Here is a 20620-nt window from a genome sequence, read left to right as displayed (position 1 = left end):
GTTTTCAGTGTAGTAGGTGCACCTCACCAAAAAAAAAAAAAATCTCCCTCCTTCACCTGCAGTGGCATTAAAAAGTAGCAAGCTCCGTCCGCTCTAAATTTTCATGTAGCATATGAGGAAGCTTAATCAAAGAAATGGGTTTGGCATTTAGTTCTGAAAGCACAAAATCAATAGTCATTCTTGTATTTTGTGAGTTTAAGTTCCAAAGTCTGAGTCTAGCTCTTGTGACAGTTCTATCCATGTTAACAAGTATCCCACTGACCAAGTTTCACGTCAGGTACTGGTGTAAGCACTGGTGTAAGGTAGCCATTGCTGAAGGTTATGGTTGGAGTGAGAAGCAACCCCTCAAGAAGAAGGGCCTATCTTGAAAAGAGATCTTTAATGGGTTCTATTTCGAAAGCAGAGTAGTGGAATTATTTCCAAGCAGATGGGCTGCTGTATTCTATACCAGCTGAAGCTTTCTTATCCTGTTCTGCTTCAGGCTCTTACTGCTACTCCATGTTTTGGGAATGAAGCCAGATAGAGGAAGAAATTTTTTTTTTATTATTAAAAGAATTCAAAACTGACCTAATTTGGAAATTCATGCTATTGAACTTTTAGCTAAATTATAAATGCTGGGGAGGTTTTTAACTCACATCACTGTCATTACTAGTGGGGAATTTTATTTTAATTTTACAAAATTACTGTACATAAAGAACAAAATACTGAAAACTGAAATCCTGGTTGGTCGTTGAACTACTGATAGAACTGAGTTCCTGCCAACATAAACTTCTACTAGGTTTTCAAAAGCAAGTCTAGATTCTTCTTTCGTGAGCAGAAACTGGCAAATGTGTGGAATTGCATTCTAGGATACACTTAAATCCGGTTCTTACTGCTTTCAGAACATGCACATTGTCATTAAATTGTAATTAAAGCTTTTTAATTTTTCCACACTCAAAAGCTTCAGCAATTGAACATTACCACCTACAAAGAAATTCAAGTTTACTTTCATATTTGGAGCAACTCCTCTGCAAACCTCTTTACGTCAATATTTGTTAGTCATTAAGTCAATATTCTGTCTATACTTGTTTCAGATTTTAATTACCTTCTATCTATCCAGTCAACTTATTGTCTCTTCCCAGAGAGCCTCGTAGGTACCAAAAAAAACAAAAAAAAAAGCCCATGCAAACACTCACTTATCTTTCCCAGCCACCAAGCTTATGGGTTTTTAAAAGTGCATCTTAGAATGGGGATAGCATTGGACAGCTTGGTTGAAGAGTGGAGTTTAGCATTTAGCCCTGAATAGTGAGATCAGCGAACACTTATTTCTCCTGGCAGCAAGTTCCATGTTCTTGGTCCATTCTGAAATGAACTTGTGGGCAATCTGCATAAGTATTCCACCTTGCTACTTTCAGTATGGCAAATATACAGCCACCTACTGGTTTAATTAAAATTATTTGAGCCAGTCAGCCTTAGTTTAGCTGGCTCTTCAAGAATGAAAGGATTCTGAAGGCCTCATGGTTCTAACTTTCTCTTTTCTTCCATAGCAGTTTATGTATGCCACCACTATCCCTCTCTGTAGAATGGGAATATGCTTCTGAAGCATGCAGCCATCCCTAGCACATTAAATAACTATCATCCTCAAACTCTCAGCTTTCACTTTGTACAGTCCTCCATCCTCCCACAGTCAGGGAGGAAGGTCTGCTGCCTCTCTCTCCAGTCTCAGCCTCTGCAAGAATACAAGGCAAAGAGGGTAGAGGTAACAGAAGGGTTATGCTGCTGTCTGCTGCACTGAGAAAACTCAATACCACCTGCTGGTGAGGACAGAAGTGCAAAGTTCTGCAAAGAAAACCACTAAGCACTTAGATCTGGTGCTAGAGAGAGGGACTATGGAAGTGGCTTGGGGAGGTGGTACCGCCTCACATTTGTATGGACAAATAGGCCTGGTAGGGGGGAAAAAAAAAACTCACTCAAGCTCCCACGGAAAGGAGTGAGCCTATAGGTGCTCTTAGGCTAAAAGTAAATGGTCAGTGAGGTGCTGCAGCACTCAGGAAGTATACACTCAAAGGAGGAAGGAAAACAAAGAAGGCTAAATTGCTAGTTTTCTACTATGGTGGAAGGAGAAGGTCTAACCCACAAGTATTGTCCAAACCAATAGATGGCCATATAAAAAACAATACCAGAGTCTAAATGTGTTCAGCCTTTGGTCGCTCTATGCCTAACAATCAAAATGAGCAACTGTGTTGGCAAACCATGCTACCAGAATTTCACAGATATTGTCAATCCCCATCATATAGTCCAAACAGCCCATGGCAACCTTGTCAGAATTTGATCTGCACCCTAGATGTTTAACTGACTTTGTACTCTAAATACATACCGGGTTAGGTACATCATAAGCAACTCCCTTGCCAAAGACTGGTGTGGTCAGTCGAGAGTATACATCCTCTGCATTCAGGTCTTCATTTTTACTGTTGAATATTAGAGCAGCAGCATCGCTACCCAGTAGGTAGGTAAATGTCTTGCCCACCATAGTGAAGCTAAACACAGGCCCATACTGAGAGGGGAAAAGGACAAGTTAGTTTAAAATAATGAGACTCTGGAAAGTTATAAAAAAATGTTATCCTTATGTAGAACCTTTCAGATTTTAATTGCTTCAAATCTATATGCTCACAATACTACTGAAGTGCAGCCACCTCTGGGCTGCTGTCCTCCTTTCCAATCGAACTAGACAACTGATGCATAGCCTGCACTGCACACTGGGGAAGAATGGAAGGTAAGAGGGGAGAAGTTTGACCAAAGTTAATAAGCACAAGCCCCTACTCTTACAAGAAGTGACTAAAAATCACGTCATGGGACATAAATACCTGAAATCAAACTTATATTGGGAAAAATTAGATTTATTTGAGGTAACAGCCAAGATTATAAATAAAGGATGTGTGTTCTTCCTGTTTACTTGGTTGCATTTTGTGTCTAATGAGTCAGTCAGTTTCCATTTTCATTTGTGTGGAGGTTTTCACACAACAGGGGGAAGACCTTCTTTAAAACAGGAGTGTGTGAAACCACAGAAATAGTAAGGGGACATGGACGTAGAGAGGTAAAGACTTCCATGGCAGAGAGCCTGAAACCTTTGAGAACCCTCAGGATTTCCAGGCTCCTTGCTTCGGAAATCAGAAGCTAAGCCTCTGCTAGAATCTGGGCTTCCAGGCTCCCTGCCATGGAGACTAAGTCCTGAAAGCCTAAGCTACAGTTGGATCTCCCAGGGCTTTCAGGCTCCCAGCCCCAGGACATATAGCCTGGAAATCATGGTATAGCAAGCTAGATTATTTGTTGAAATTTCAAACCCAAATCACTTTCATGAGATTTTATGGGTTTAATAAACCTGTACTTTTCAATAAAACACAACCAACTCTACTTTTGACCAAAATCCCCAAGAAGCAAAGTGCATATTATTCAGTTTGTCCATTTCACAAGCATCAAATCAACAGTACCACAAGTCGAGCTTGTGGTTCCAGAAAGTCTAACCATTAAGCCTTCTTCTGACATAATTCAGACACTATGAGTTCAGGATCGGTATCATTTCATTTTTTTCCCTGGGCTACTAAATCTTGGTGCAGTTGAACACCCAATTATTCATAGTTTACAATAGACACTCAAATTCTTCAACTAGTCAGGGTAGGGGCCCAGTCATACGCTGACCTTTTAAGACCCAAGATTATCGGCAAGGAAGAGACTGAGAAAGAGAACCTGCGTAGTATCAACAAACGGTAAGGTAAGTAATTCAAATAGCTCATTGGATAACTAGTGAATCAACTGGCAGGTGTCCCTCAACTATATGTACACTTATTTGAAACCAGGTCACATCCACAGTTGAAATTCAGGGATGTGACTGTTTCAGTCATAGCCTGGGAACATGTGGAATTCCATTGGCAAGCTAACGACAGAAAGGTAAGGGACATGTCATTTGATTAGTAAAAATCTACAGAATCACAATTTCAATGGTGTCATCCTCTGGGGCTTGGGAGGGACAGGGGCCGGGGGGGGGGGGGGGGGCGCGGGACGACTCACTGCCCCTTGCCTCTGCAGTTTCCAGTCCTCCGGTTGGTGGAAAAGTTGATAATACAGTGTCGTTGGAAATTGGAGAAATTATACCCAGCTCAACCCATGAACACGACGGTACCAAACATGACAAACCTAGAACAATTATGTAGATACATATTCGTCAAAATGTTTAAAAATCAACATTACGACACTTGGCAGAGCTACACTGGTGGATGTTTTCCAAAAAACAGACAGATAAAAATTGCCACTAATAATGGGTGCATTTATACATGTGTGACAGAACATACTTTTGTGTCTGCTATTGTAATAATCTTTGTACAAAGTATGTCTTGTGAGGTGTCATTTGAAAACTTATAATTTGCTGGTCATTATTATCCCGGTAAAATATGTATGGTAACATTGTATGTAAAGTTATAAGATTCCGTTACATGGTGTTATTAATATGTGATCCAAGTCTGGGGAGTGGCCAAAGCAGATCTTCACAGACAAATAGCAAGCTGATGCCTTAGCCTTAGGTGTAAACAAGGTCAAGGAGCCATTACCTGCTAAGCAGCTATTCTTTGGCAGGAAAGAGGGCGTGAGTGAAAAAAAATCTATATCTTAGCAAAGAAACAGCATAGAGTTCCCATTCACACAAATGGCCTGTCACCATGCTCCTAGCTGGAAATGCTTCTTAAAGCAGGGAGAGGACTAGAAAGAGGAAGGGAAGACACCCTCTCTGCCAATCATATTCATGGCCTCTAAAGGACAAAGGAAGTAGGATAGGCCTGGAGGAGGAGTTCTGACTTAAGAGTTTGGTCAGTAATTTTCTGAAGAATGTAGTGAGAAAACTTGCTTTGAATCTAATGTAGCTTGTTAAGTATTAGTAAACATTTTATCTTTATTTTTCTTGTAATCATTGCTGACTTCATAGAATATCAGGGTTGGAAGGGACCTTAGGAGGTCATCTAGTCCAACCCCCTGCTCAAAGCAGGACTAATCCCGAACTAAATCATCCCAGCAAGGGCTTTGTCGAGCCTAACCTTAAAAACCTCTAAGGAAGGAAAGGAGGAGTACTTGTGGCACCTTAGAAACTAACCAATTTATTTGAGCATAAGCTTTTGTGAGCTACAACTCACTTCATCGGACGCATGCAGTGGAAAATACAGTAGGGGGATTTTATATACACAGAGAACATGAAACAATGGGTGTTACCTGATCACTCATGTTACAGTGTGTATGGTAAGGTGAGCTATTACCAGCAGGAGAGCCGGGGAGGGGTGGGGTGGGGGGGGAGAACCACTTTTGTAGTGATAATCAAGGTGGGCCATTTCCAGTAGTTGACAAGAACGTCTGAGGAACAGTAGGGGGGAAAAACATGGGGAAATAGTTTTACTTTGTGCAATGACACATCCACTCCCAGTCTTTACTCAAGCCTAATTTAATAGTGTCCAGTTTGCAAATTAATTCCAATTCAGCAGTCTCTCATTGGAGTCTGTTTTTGAAGTTTTTTGCTGTAATATTGCCACTTTTAGGTCTGTAATCAAGTGACCAAAGAGATTGAAGTGTTCTCCGACTGATTTTTGAATGTTATAATTCTTGACGTCTGATTTGTGTCCATTTATTCTTTTACATAGAGACTGTCCAAACTGGACAATGTACATGGCAGAGGGGCATTGCTGGCACATGATGGCATATATCACATTGCTAGATGTGCAGTGTGGCTGATGTGATTAGGCCCTACGATGGTGTCCCCTGAATAGATATGTGGACACAGTTGGCAACAGGCTTTGTTGCAAGGATAGGTTCCTGAGTTAGTGTTTTTGTTGTGTGGTTGCTGGTGAGTATTTGCTTCAGGTTGGGGGGCTGTCTGTAAGTGAGGACTGGTCTGTCTCCCAAGATCTGTGAGAGTGATAGGTTGTCCTTCAGGATATGTTGTAGATCCCTGATGATGCGCTGGAGAGGTTTTAGTTGGGGACTGAAGGTGATGGCAGGTGGGTACTGTAGTTGTAAGAACGCTTGTAGAGATCTTGTAGGTATTTGTCTCTGTCTGAGGGGTTGGAGCAAATGCAGTTGTATCGTAGAGCTTGGCTGTAGACAATGGATCGTGTGGTGTGGTCTGGATGAAAGCTGGAGCCATGTAGGGAAGTATATCGGTCAGTAGGTTTCTGGTATAGGGCGGTGTTTATGTGACCATCACTTATTAGCACTGTAATGTCCAGGAAGTGGATCTCTTGTTTGGACTGGTCCAGGCTGAGGTTGATGGTGGGATGGAAATTGCTGAAATCATGGTGGAATTCCTCAAGGGCTTCTTTTCCATGGGTCCAGATGATGAAGAAATCATCAATGTAGCACAAGTAGAATAGGGGCATTAGGGGACAAGAGCTATGGAAGCATTGTTCTAAGTCAGCCATAAAAATGTTGGCATACTGTGGGGCCATGCGGGTACCCATAGCAGTGCCGCTGATTTGAAGGTATATATTGTCCCCAAATGTGAAATAGTTGTGGGTGAGGACAAAGTCCAGCCACCAGGTTTGCCATGACATTATCGGGGATACTGTTCCTGACAGCTTGTAGTCCCTCTTTGTGTAGAATGTTGGTGTATAGGGCTTCTACATCCATAGTGGCCAGGATGGTGTTTTCAGGAAGATCACCGATGGATGTAGAAGCCCTCAGGAAGTCAGTGGTGTCTCAAAGATAGCTAGGAGTGCTAGTAGTGTAGGGCCTGAGGAGGGAGTCTACATAGCCAGACAATCCTGCTGTCAAGGTGCCAATGCTGGAGATGATGGGGTGTCCAGGATTTCCAGGTTTATGGATCTTGAGTAGAAGATCTTGAGTAGAACCCTGCTCGGGGTTCTAGGGGTGTGTCTGTACAGATTTGCTCTTGTGCTTTTTCAGGGAGTTTCTTGAGCAGATGGTGTAGTTTCTTTTGGTAACCCTCAGTGGGATCAGAGGGTATTCCACAACCTCCCTAGTGCTTCACCACCCCCCAGTGAAAAAGTTTTTCCTAATATCCAAACTAAACCTCCCCCACTGCAACTTGAGACCATTACTCTTTGTTCTGTCTGACCTATGTCTCATTACTTGTATTCACTTAAAATCTCTTCCTTTGTAGTTAATAAACTTCTGCATATTTTCAAAATAAAAATATAGTCATGCCAGTTTCAATTATTTTGGTAATTTATTTCAAAATACCTGTCAGCAAGTATGTCTGTAACAGAGAGAAAAAATATTCTGCCAGGAATAGAGAGTTAAAGAAACCCCTATGACAACCTAGTTCCTGTTTCTCTGTTATGCATTTATTGAACGCCTCAGTCTGGGTGCGTCATGCATACCAGCTGGGCCCATCTTGAAAGGAAACTTTTTTGGCCTGCTCCCCTAAGGCTACCATATAGAGCTTCCCAAACAGAGGACACTGTCAGGAGAAGGAGGAGCTGGAGGGGGGGCCCATGTCTGGCTCCTCCTAAGAGCCCAGCTGCAGGGCCAGACACCCGCACCCCCTCCCACCCACAGTCCAGCCGTGGGGCCAGATACCCACACTCCCCTCTTCCGAGAGCCCAGCTGTAGGATGCCCCCCAGCCCAGACACCCACACTCCCTGTTCCCCAGAGCCCAGCCCAGCCATCTACATCCCCTCTTCCCCCAGAGCCCAGCCACAGAGCCAGACACCTGCACTCTCATCTCCCCCAGAGCTCAGGAATACAGAGGGAAAAACCACCTGATGCTGGCTTCCAGGCTTGTATGGAGTTTCCTGAATGCTGGAAACTGCAGCTGCCTGGAACCCTTCAGCCCCCCTCCCCCTGGCAATGTCCTCTATTTGCAAGCCGAGGAGCCAGGCTCTCTGGGCTCCAGGGGTCCCTAGTGGCAGCCAGCAGCTCTGCAGCACCAATTCTGCAGGGGGGGAAATGAAATTCTGCACAGAAAATGAATTCTGTGCAAATTCTGCATTGCACAGTGATGCAGAATTCCCCCAGGAGTATTGTTTGTGAGCAACCCAGGCAGGGAAGCTACAGCAGCAGAGCATTGTAAAGATCACCCCACACTAGAGGAAGGGGTGATGCAACTACCCATAATCATAGGATATCAGGGTTGGAAAGGACCCCAGGAGGTCATCTAGTCCAACCCCTGCTCAAGGCAGGACCAATCCCCAATTTTTGTCCCAGATCCCTAAATGGCCCCCTCAAGGATTGAACTCTCAACCCTGGGTTTAGCAGGCCAATGTTCAAACCACTGATTTATCCCTCCTCCCATTAGACTGGACTGTACCCTGGTAGTCAAAACCTGTTATTAACAAGGGCAAATTATAAAGTACTGGGATGGGATGATTAGGCAAATCCAAAACTACACTTCCCTATTGGGCATCTATGGTCTTGGAGGATGAACTGAACACACCAGTTTTGTGCAATATACCATGCACTCCTGAATCCATCATTCAGCTAATGAAATGTTTGTGTGAAAAGACCAAATGCCTACCCCTTGCAAATGTTTGACCAGTAGCCTGTCTTGTACATAGATGTGCAAGTGCGGTGTGGATAAGGATCAATGTGACAACATGTCTAGCAGTGATGCCCTACCTGGTGACAACACTGATGATGACTTTGATGAATATGTTTTCAGTTCTACATATCAAGGCCAACTTACCTAGAATTACCAAAGATCAATGTCTTTTTATGTAAGCAATGCGTCCCTATGTCAAAGTATAATTCAAAATGTTAATTTTTAAATATTTTTTCTCAACTACATATCTACATAATTGTTCTAAGTTTATTATGTTTGGTACCATTGTGGAAGAAAAGGCTTTTGAATGAGATCCAGCTTGACCCAGTTCCAAAGACACTGCATTAACAAACTTTCCACCGACCACACGACTTGAAGCTGGGAGCCACGGGGGGGGGCAGCGAGTCCTACCTGCCATGCCAGAAAGGATGGTATCACTGAAATTATGATTCTGTAGATATTTATTAATCATATTATATCTCCTTCACCTTTCTATCATTAACTTGCCCACAGAATGAGGTATTACTACATTATGTGCCCACACTATCAAGGTTGTATGGTATATTGAACTCTGGCAGACAAAGTGTAAACATGTCATTCCAAGGAGATTCAAAGTTATCCAAATTCTAAATAGTTTCTGGGAATACAGAAGGTAGCAGAACAAATAAGAATATCCTAGGTACATTTAACCACTCATTAAGCAAGACTCACCTTTTCATAGGCATTTTCTAAAAATTCAATAGGACTTTTTCCAAATGCTAGTGCATGTCCAAGAAAAGGGATATTAGACGAAATATAAGGTGGGTGTTTCTGCAAGAGAATATTCATTTAACATTTAGATCAATCCTTCTCTAAATCAAGTACTGCACTAAGACTGCTGACTTATTTCATGGTTCATTATGTGAATAATAGGATTCAACAACTCACATTGGCCAAGAACGTAAATGGATAAATAGTCATGACATTACTCACGTTATGGCACCTACAGCTTTGGATAAGAGACTGTTATCAACCAAAGATCTAAAGATTGGAAAGATTCAAAAATACTTCTGGAGACTGGTTAATGAGACTAGAATAGAAAGATACAGTAAATGGAAAGATATGAAGCCTGCTGGATAACAGATAAGGCTGCAATGAAGTGTCATTCAATAAAAACAAAATAGCTCTGAAATAAACTTCCAAACTGGCCTCAGTTTTATGCTCACAGGTTGCAGGGACATGTATGTAAATGCATTTTAAAAGCTTGTTCCAAAAAGTCAGTCCTATTTGGAGTCAAAGGAACCTTTCTTCTGCATAACAGCTAAGGCAGTGCCCCATCCAATTGCACTGCTCCAGAAGGTGTTCAGCTTGATAAGAATTGGCATGAAAAAAAGCCAAATACAGGTTTCAGAGTAACAGCCGTGTTAGTCTGTATTCGCAAAAAGAAAAGGAGTACTTGTGGCACCCGATGAAGCAAGCTGTAGCTCACGAAAGCTTATGCTCAAATATATTGGTTAGTCTCTAAGGTGCCACAAGTACTCCTTTTCTTAAAGCCAAATACAGTATGCCACAAATCCTCACCCCTACAGTCAGACTCCGCCAGCTCTTCCGTGGGGGCAGCTCTCTGCCCAGCAGAGGGACACGTAGCCTGGTTTCTCCAGCCAGAAGGAATCAAGTGCATCCTTGCGACCCGAGGCTTTGGGCTCCAAGTCGGACGCGGGCACCCCAGGTCTAAGTAGGGCGGAGGCTGCTAAATGAGGTCAGCAGGCTCTTCTCAGACAGCCCCCTTAACGCTGCGGGTCTCGCTGAGCAGCCCCCTCCGAGTAAGGCAACACGGGCGTCCTCTTCCTCAGCCCCCCGATGCCCAGCTTGCTGCTGAGTAACCCCCCTCGCCACCCCGGCTCTGGGGCAGCGGCCCCTCCCCCAGCCGAGGTCCCCCCTCCCCACACACTCACGCACGCACACCCCACCGCTCCTCCCGGCCCCGCCATCTCAGCCCGCACCCTGAAGGTCCCTCTCCTCCGCCCCGCGACCTACCCCTTCACCGGGCCACGGCTGGCGCCGGGAACCCAGTCGCAGCAGGTAGCCCAGGCTCAGCACACAGGCGGAGGCAACCAGCACCAGGGAGAAGGAGCTGCCCGTGGCCACCCGCTCCAGCACGAACCCGCCGACCTCCAGCAGGCTCAGCATCCCGCCTCAGCTGCTGGGTGAGCGGTCACAGGTAACAGGCGCGCCAGCCGCTCTACCGCAGCGGCCCCAGCGCCGCGCCGCGCCTCTCCCGCCCTCTCCCCGCCCCGCCTCCTAACCCGGGAGGGGCAGCTAACCCCACCCCCAAGCGCTGGGCTGATCTCTGCCTATGTGACGACCACAGTGTTCCGAACCAATCGGCGTCCGAGCACCACAGGGCGGCCGCGCGGGAGGGGTGGTGAGAAGGGGGTTCGACAGGGCGTAGCAGCCAATCGGCAGCCGCCGGCTGCGTCGCCAGCCGGGTCCAGCGGAACGCTCCGAGCCCGCTCCGGCTCTGGTGTAACCGATGTCAAGGGAGTTAGACCAGATTACACGGGCTGACCCCTAATCGCCACTGCCGGCCTCAAGTGCCTTTTCTGGGCATTTCCAGCCCCCCGTGGCAAGCTGTCCTGCTGGTCTCGGGGACGAGGCGTCTCCTCCTGCACTCACCCCCTGCAGCGGGAGAGACAGCCCCACCTGCACGGACAGCTGCCCTTAGTCAGCGGTGCACCCTGGCGGGATGAGTGTCGCAGTTTCTGGGACATAGGCCTGCGCACGGGGTCTGCCGGATGTGCCCAGGCACACCCCAATCAGGGCCGCCGCAAGCGCAAAAAAAAAGGGGGGCGGCCAGACTGCTGGAGATGGGGGGCGGGGGAGTCCGGGGTGCGTGGGGGGGGGGGGCGGCCGGTCCGGCCCGGCCTAGCCTGGCCTCTCTTCTCCATCGCCGCTTTCCACTGCGGGGCAGAAGCTTGGTGGTGCGGCGCGACTTGGGCTCTGTTTTACGGCTCCAGGGCAGCCAAGCTCCCCCCTCTTCCGCCAGCCTGCTGCGTACTCACCCCTCCTCCTGTGCGAGAAGAGGCGGGGGTAGGGCCTTGGGACAGGGAGTGGACTGGGGGGTATACCTCCTCCAACCCCCTGCTCTGAACCGCTCAGGGCAGGGGGCTGGGAGCACCCCCACGACCCCAGCGCACCTCCCCTGCACCCACCCTCACATGCTCCCAGCTCCCTGCCCTGACTCGTGCAACCCACACACACCCCAGCCCTGACTTCTGCACCTCCACACGTACCCAGCCCCCCACACCCCATGTCCTGACTCCTGCACCCCCCCACACCCTGCCCTGACTCCTGCACCTCCACACATACCCAGTCCCCCACACCCTGTGCCCTGACTCCTGCACACATCCCCAACCCCTCCCCTTGCACCAAATGGGGAGGTCCTGCGCCCTCCTGCCCACATATCCACCTGCACCCCTCACACCAAACAGGAGCTGCTCTAGCTAAGTGCTCCACACTCCAACCTCAACCCTGAGCCCCCTCCCCCATTCTAGCTCCTGGCCAGACCCTACCCCAACCTGCTCCTGCACCCTAACTCCCTCCCAGACCCTGCATCCCCAGCCCTGTACTCAGTGCACCCCCACCCTCAGCTCAATGCGAAGAGAGACAAAGAGAATGGGCTAGAACCAGGGAGAAGGAAGGTAACCACTCTGTGTGGGCAGGAATGGGGGGGATTCTGTTTACCCCCTCCGCAGCCCTGCTGAACTTGCAGTTTATCCCCAGCCCCTCCCTTGCTCCAGGGACCAACACTAGCTCCTGCCCCTCTGTGCTTTTGCCCCCAACCCCTGCCTTGCTCCAGTCAGCAGAGACTAATCCTCTCCCCATGCCCCACTGTGCTCCTCTTGCCCCTGGCCCCTGCCTCACTCTAGCTGGTGACCAATCCCCCCCATGCCCTGCTGTGCTCTTGCCCCGGCCCCTGCCGTACTCCAGCTAGGGATCAATCCTTCCCCCCCGTCCCCACCATGCCCAGCTATTAGGGTGGATAAAAATTAATGACTTTAAAAAAAATCAAAAATATCAGATTTTTTTACTTTAAATTGGATTTTTGAGGAAATAACATATCTAAAGATACATTATATTTCATCATGGAATAGGGATTATAAATTCTAATTCTATAGTATGAGACAATATATTAATGTAATGTTTAAGAAAAGTTTTGTAAACTATTAGAACTAAAGTTTTGAGTTCTAATAGTTCATGGATTAGGGACCCAATTTTATGGGGTTCCACAGGCTTCTGTATAGATTATTTAGGTTAATCTTTCTATCTACCCAGTGGGACTCAGGGCTCAGTCTAGAAGATACCATCTGAAATGCTTAGTTTTGCAGTTGTATTATGTTGTATTATGCAATAAGTGCTGAATTGCATCATATAGATGTTGTAGAAATGTATAGAAAGCCTGCGCTCACTCACAGCACGCGTCCCCACTACTGCGACACTGCATTACCATTGGTCCTCCTTTCCCTCTCCGACTATTATTTTAGAAAATTCTGTGACCTATATAAACGGCCGCGTCAGGCGTGCCCAGCGCAGTGTCTACAGTGTTGTAATCTTTGTTGCATGTATTCTAGTGAAATAGCATAACAAGCCCGTGGCTTTATGTTTTAATTCAATCGTAGGATACCCCCTTTTAATTTTAAAATATGGATCAGTTTGTTGTTAATATAAGAAAGGGCGCAGACAAACTGAATTATAATGAGCGTGCTGATAGTAGTGCAAATACCTCGGACTCCTCGGTTAAGAACTTACATGAAGATAATGCCACCACCAGTTCCAGTGCATGCAGTAAACTGAGTAATGACCAACAGAAACAGACTTTGTCTCTTAGTTCAGTGTAGTTCCTATTTAAAGCCATCAAACATTCCATCTGTCTGTGATATTCTAAAAAATAGATTAGAATGCCAGTCTCGATTATCTGGAGGTCCTTATCAGCCTAGATTGAGTATGTTTCCTAGAAGTAAAATAGGGAATAAACAAAGAACTTTTCAGTCCGATTGGTATGAAAAGTATAGGTGGTTAGAATATAACCCATCAAAGGATGCAGCATTTTGCTTTTACTGCTGTTTCATCTCCTCTAATGATGCAGCAAACAAAGGTCACACTGATCCAGCATTTATTGATAAGGAATTCAGAACCTGGCATAGGGCTAACAAATGTTTTAAAAACCACCAACTGTCAAAATCTCATGTGTTGAGCTGTTCTTCATGGTCAAGTTTTAATGAAGGGAAACCTATTGATGTATTGTTGGATGAGGGCAAGCAGGCTTATCTGTCTAAACAAGAAGAAGAACAGTGCCATAACCGAAGTGTAATGGAGCAACTGATTGACATTGTTCTGTGTTTAACGAAAGGTGGGAGACCATTCAGGGGTCACAATGAAAAAGCTGACAGTTTTGAGAGGTTTATTTCTAAATCTCGTCAATATGCTCCAAAAATATGATCCCGTAATGGCAAAGCATGTGCAACAATCTCCTCAAAACGCTACCTCTCTGAGTAATCGCATCCAAAATGATTTAATTGTAGCCTTGCACAATGTTGTGCAACAAAAGATCGCGTCTTCACTAAATGGAAAAATGGTCTCAATAATTGCCAACGACACTACTGACTGTGGACACCATGAACAGATGTCCATTGTGGTGCGGTATTTTGATAATGAAAAACATAGTCCAGTTGAACATTTTGTGTCTGTTCAGAGACTATTAACAGTTGATGCTCAGTCTATTTTTGACCAGTTAAGTGATGTCCTTGGCATTCTTAAAATTGACTGGTCATCCGTGATGTCTGTCTGTTTTGATGGCGCATCTACTATGTCTGGATGTGCTGTGGGAGTTCAAATAAAATGTAAAGAAAGAAACAGTAAAATACTCTATGTACACTGCTATGCGCATTGTTTGAACCTCGTCCTAGAAGATGCATGCACTACAAGTAAACAAAACAGAACTGTCTGATTTTTTTCATGTTGTTCAGACTCTTTATGCCTTCATGGAGGGGAGTCCTGTGCAACATGCAGTAATGGAGAAGATTTCACAAGAAGTAGGATCCCAGCTGAAGACTTTGAAGTCCCTGTCAAACACAAGATGGGCATGCAGAGCAGAAGCAGTGGCTGCTGTAAAACAAAACTACTCCATCATTTTACAAGCTTTACAAGAGATTATCGAAACAACTCGCCTTGCTGACACTAAAATAAAAGCCAGGGGTCTTATCCATGAACTAAATTCATTAAAGTTCATCTTTGCCCTTCACATGATGCACCCTATTCTCCAGATGGTGGTAAAAGTGAGTAAGGCTCTTCACGCTCCAGATCTCAACTTACTTACTGCAATGACGGGGGTGAAAAGCTTGTGTAACTCTTTGGCTGCAATGAGAAGTGGCCCAGAATATTTTCAATCTATTTTCAATGACAGTGTGAAAATGTGCGTAGAGAATGATATATCGATTCCTCCAGTTAAGAAGAGAAAAACGTCCACTTGTATTGATGACGCGTTTGAGTCCCAGCATCACTTTGATACAAAAGAGGAGCAGGAGAGAATAACTTCATTTTACCCACTCCTAGACTCAAGGATTACCGGCATTGACCAGTGATTTGAACAGGAGACTTGTAAAATTGTGACTGCAATGGGAAAGCTGCTGAGCTTGAACATTGGCAGGGACGATATGAGAATCCTTGCCAACAAATTTAAAGTGTCGTTGAATGAGTTGGAAGCTGAAGTCGGCTTGTTTTGGGATTATGATGGATCTGTTCCTAAAGGAAGCACTACAAACATCACCAGAGAGTGGCGTGAATGACTAAAGGAATCAGATCGGTCTTCCACATTCCAGTCCTTTTACAAATCTTTCAATGCTTTGCAGTCTTACCTGTTACAAGCTGTTCATGTGAAAGAGCTTTTTCGAAACTAGCACATGTAAAAAACAAACTAAGAAGTACAATGTCCCAACAGCGCCTCGACTCACTCATGATTTTGTACATTGAACAAGAATTGGCTTCGTCAGTTAATTACAATGATGTGATTGAGGAATTTAAGTCCATAATACCTGGTGAGCGACGTCTCATTCTCTAGGACAGGAAGATGAAGAAACCTTAATCTGTTTTGGTCAATTTGGGTTAGTTCATTATCTGGTTAAAGATAAAGATCATGAAAATTGACTGTATCTTTGTATACGCCTACAGCAAAAATTTGGTATTTTGTTTCATTTTTTAAGTTTGTATTTTTTAAGTAAAGTTTAGTTGTTAATTTAAAAAACATTAAGTTTAGTTAAGTTTTAGTTTCTTTAGTTTGTTTGATGAATAAAAATAATGTCCTTTATGATTGAGTATTCAATAAATGTTTGCCTTTTAAAAAAATTCCCTGGGTGCACACCCTAATGAAATATGCTGCACACACCTATGGTCTGGGATGGGTATCACAGTGCTGTTGCTCTCCAACCAGGGCCAGATTAACACAGGGACTTTAGGGGCTGCAGCCCAGAGTCTCGGCCCACAAAAATTAATCCATAATTATATACAATTCAGTAGTCACCAACCCGTCAATCGCAATTGACTGGTCAATCCTGGAGCCTCCGCCAGTCTATCGCTATCTCCGGGCCACTAAAAGTTCAGTGGCTCAGCAGGGCTCAGGCAGGCTGCCTGCATGTGGTTGCCTCACTCCGCTCCCAGAAGCGGTCTGCTGCTGGCATGTCTCTGTGGGCCCTGGGGGTGGTGGGAAGGCATCTCCGCACACTGCCCCCACCCCTAGCACTGTCCCTGCAGCTCCCCTGGGCTGGGAACCAATGTGGCTTCAGGGGCGGCACTTGCAGGCATGTACAGTGCACAGAGACACGCTGTCCCCCTCTGCCCAGGGGCGCGCAGAGACGTGACAGCAGCCAGCCGCTTCCGGAAGCGGCGTGGGGCCACGGCATGCAGGCAACCTGCCTGAGACCAGCTGCGCAGCTGGCTAGGAGCTGCCTGTGGTAAGCACCTCTCAGCCGAAGCCTGCACCTCGTACCCCCTCCTACAACCCTACCACCTGCTCCAGATCAGAATCCCCTCCTGCACCAAACTCCCTCCCAGAGCCCTCACCCTCTCCTGCACCCCAACACTCTGCACCAGCCTGGAGCCCCCTCCTGCACCCAAACTCCCTCCCAGAAAGAAACTAATATAACAGCTGTTCTAAGGTAAGAAGTAGACTGTTTTGAATTAACATAACTATATTCTACGTGTTTTAAAACTGAAATGTAACCACAGAATGGCTTTATGTTAATTAAAAGGCAAGTTTAATATAGCGTTAATAGCTTCAGTGCCATAATTGTTGTTGGGGACACTGGGGCATGGCCACTAGGTAACTTGAGGGGATGGAAGACCACGAGTGTCGATGAAGCCCCCTCGCACTAGGCCCAGGTGTCTTTGGCCCCCCCGCCTGGAGGCACACACAGCCGTTATGCTGAGAATCTGCAACAATATGTTGCAGAGTCAGACTGCCTGAAACTAAGCAAGGCCACACAGGGCAGATATGGAAGAACAATGCTAAATAAAGCAGCTTTATGTATAGTTTAACAAATGATACAGAAAACCAGGGAACTAGCTGGGAACTGGATTGGCTGGCTATATGGATACTTGGGGCAGCTTGTTATTGGATAAGTATGCTGGGAAAAAGGATGTATAAAAGCCTGTGTAATTTCCTGCTCTCGGTACAGGATTTGAGATTCAAATCTCCCTGTACCTTTTTGAAGCTTCAAATAAACTTTTCTGCTTCTCCACCCCGTTGTGATTATTGGGTGTAGCACACTGGGTAACGAACCAACTTCAGCTGTTGTTTAGCCTCTCGGCACTGGGTGCCGGCAACAGCTTTTGGCGTCCCTGGGTGGGCGACGAGGCTGCAATTTAGCCTTGCCTGGACCCCTCCTGGAGGTCGAGGATTGCGGCGAGAACCGACGCCCAGCGCGCACCGGTGGGTTCATCGGGGGCCTCGGAGGAGACGCGATTTGATTGACCCCAGAGGGCACAACGGTGCAAGGCACTCATATAGTGGAGAAGCAGTTGTGGACGGCGGTGAAGAACCGGTCCCTTAGACATGGGGGAGGAGCAGCTGCAGGCCACGGTGAAAAACCGGTCCCTTGGATAAGGTAGGAACCTTTTAAAATCCGGAGTGTATGCTCTGTTGGAACCTGGGGACGCCCAGAGTTACCCTGTAGGTATGGGACAGGGACAGAGCTCAGGGGTTAGGGCACGGTGTACGCCCCTAGAGTGCATTCTAGCAAACTAGAAGGTATTTGGTGCGAATCCAATGACTAAGAGCCAATTAAAACAATTCTGTACAGTTGACTGGCGTCAATATCAACTAGAGGACCAGGAGTGGTGGCCACCAGGAGGGTCAATTAATTACAACACGATCCTCCAATTAGTTTTGTTTTGTCAGTGAATGGGTAAATGGAATGAATATTTGTATGCACAAGCGTTTATGGCTTTAAGAAATAGAACAGAGCTGTAATTCTGCAAAGTTGTAATTTGACTCCGACTGGTTCGGTAGTAGCTAACGTTAGTCCCCAGACCCCCACCCCCACTGTAATGGCAGAGCCGGTGTCCCCTTCGGCCCCCACACCCCCACCGTATAAGGGTAGGATGCCTCGGGTTACAGAAATTGCCCCCTCGGTGGTACTCTATCCTTTGCTTACCGAGACTGTTGTGGCTTGCCCAGGGCCAGACGGACGTCAGGCTACCACTATGCAAGTTTACACCCATGTGCCATTCAATCCAATAGACTTAGCAGCTTTTAAAACACAGGCTGGGGAATTTTCAACGAACCCAAGCAGGTTTATTTTAGTCTTTGAGGGGTGCCTCAGTAGTCACAAGCCGATTGAGATGACTGTAATATCCTCCTGAGAACCCTGTTGTCTGAGGTGGAGAGGGATCAGGTTACAGCTAAGGCAAGGGGAGCGTCAGCGTTCAAGAAAAAAAAAAAAAGAAAGGAAGCTATCTGTCAAGTTCCTCTCCAAGTAACTGTAAGCGGCTCAGGGCATTTCTGAGTATGGCAGGCTTTTGCAGGATATGGATCCCAGAGTTTGGACTGTGGGCTAAACCCCTGTACGACTGTGTAAAAGGAGCGGATCATGACCCCTTCTATTGGACCCCAGAGGCTGATAGGGTATTTAAAATCCTGAAAAGAAAATTGATGGAAGCCCCAGCTCTGGGCCTGCCGGATCTCTCTAAGCCGTTTCAGTTGTATGTACATGAACGAAGGGGGGTGGTCCTAGGAATGCTCACACAGCTGTTAGGAGCATATAGACCTCCCGTGGCTTATTTTTCTAAGCAATTGGATCAGGTTGCAAAGGGTTGGCCTGCATGTTTACGGGCGGTCGCAGCTACTGTCCTAGTGCTTGAGGAAGCGGAGAAACTAACATTGGGAGGGGTTATGCAAATCTATACTCCCCATACGGTCCGAGCCTTATTGGATGCAAAGGGAGGACTTTGGCTCACCCATGCTCGGATTGCTCTGTACCAGGCTAAGCTGTTAGAGAACTCTGAAGTCACCTTACAGCCTTGCCCCTCCCTTAACCCAGCCACTCTCTTGCCAGAAACAGAGGAACAGAAACATGACTGTTTAAAGATCATACATGCCCAGTACTCCAGCCATCCGGATTTAAAGGATGTACCCCTCCCAAATGCAGATTATGAGTGGTACACTGATGGTAGCAGTACTGTAATAGATGGGCAAAGGAGGGTGGGTTATGCTGTTGTGACGCTCCATGACACTGTGGAAGCTGAAGGTTTGCCTGCTGGGACCTCTGCCCAGCTTGCCGAACTAATAGCCCTGACCCGTGCACTTGAACTGTCAAAAGGAAAGCGGGTCAACATTTTTACTGATTCAAAGTATGCTTTTGGTGTGCTGCATGCTCATGCTGGCCTATGGAAGCAAAGGGGATGCTGACAGCCCAAGGCTCCCCAGTCAAGTATGGGCCCCAAATCCTCCGGCTCCCCTGGGAAGTGGCGGTGGTACATTGTAAAGCCCATCAAAGGGAAGATCAAGATGTGGCCAGAGGTAACGCCCAGGCAGATAGAGAGGCTAAGCATGCTGCCACCCTGCCATCCCCTCAGACTGAGAACGCCCATATGCATGCCCTTATCCCATCAGTAGGGGAGCTTCCAACCCCTCAGTACTCTGGGGAGGAAAGACAGCTAACTGACAAACTCAGTCTCCGGGAAAAGGAGGGATGGCTCCATTCCCCAGAAGGGAAGGTCCTCTTACCAAAGGGCCTAATCTGACCAGTGCTGCAAAAACTACATCAAACCACTCATGCTGGCAGGGAAGCACTTATCCAACTAATGAGAAAATACTTTATCACTTCTGAACTCCGACCCCTGACTTCCCAGGTACAAGCGGACTGCTTAGTCTGCCAAAAGAATAACCCCCGACTGGGACATCCTGTGCCACCAGCTGCCCTAGAACCCACTCCGGGCCCCGGACAAGTGTGGCAAATAGACTTTACTAAGTTTCCCCGGACCCAAGCATTCAAATATCTCCTTGTTATAGTGGATCGGTTCAGCGGATGGCCAGAAGCCTTCCCATGCCATAACTGCACTGCCAGGACAGTGGCCCTCAAGTTTGTTAAGGAGATCATTCCTCGCTTTGGACTCCCCCTGTGGATGGAATTTGACAACGGGACACACTTCACGTCAAAAATCATTCAAAGCATCTCACATGCCTTACGGATCCCCTGGGAACTCCATACGCCCTGGAGACCGCAAGCCAGTGGTGTAGTGGAGCGGACCAATCAGACCCTTAAACGGCATCTCTCAAAAGTGTGCCAAGAAGCCTCACTGCGATGGCCTGATGCTTTGCCCCTCGTCGTACTCCGTATCCACATTCTCCCAAAGGGTAAATTAGGGCTCAGTCCCTTTGAAATTATGTTTAAAAGGGCATGGCCTATGAATGGCACCCCGGTTCTGTCAAGGGAATGGGAGTTGGGTAATGGTTTTTTGTCACAGTATACGTGTTGCCTGTCTGCTGTTCTCTTGTCTCTTCACAGGTATACCAAGGATTCCCAGCCTCTTCCCCTTGGACTCTCCCATCCACTCCTTACAGCCTGGTGACTCTG

At 46.5% G+C, this 20620-nt stretch overlaps 1 protein-coding gene across 1 annotated transcript in view; it reads right to left on the bottom strand.

Annotated features, from left to right (window-relative positions):
• CYP51A1 (cytochrome P450 family 51 subfamily A member 1) overlaps positions 1-10787 on the bottom strand; it is a 37039-nt gene extending 26252 nt beyond the window's left edge. Inside the window, exons 1-3 of the mRNA XM_073334003.2 lie at positions 10530-10787; positions 9225-9323; positions 2357-2533 (exon numbers count right to left, since the gene is read on the bottom strand). Coding sequence (XP_073190104.1) covers positions 2357-2533; positions 9225-9323; positions 10530-10682 — 429 coding nt within the window. The 5' untranslated portion in view covers positions 10683-10787. The remainder of the gene's footprint in view (positions 1-2356; positions 2534-9224; positions 9324-10529) is intronic.
• Between the last annotated feature and the right edge of the window lie 9833 nt (positions 10788-20620).

This window comes from Lepidochelys kempii, chromosome 2 (genome assembly GCF_965140285.1).
Source record: "Lepidochelys kempii isolate rLepKem1 chromosome 2, rLepKem1.hap1, whole genome shotgun sequence".
Lineage (NCBI taxonomy): Eukaryota > Metazoa > Chordata > Testudines > Cheloniidae > Lepidochelys > Lepidochelys kempii.
Note: the sequence above shows the minus strand (reverse complement) of the source record. Positions and strands in the feature narration are given on the sequence as shown.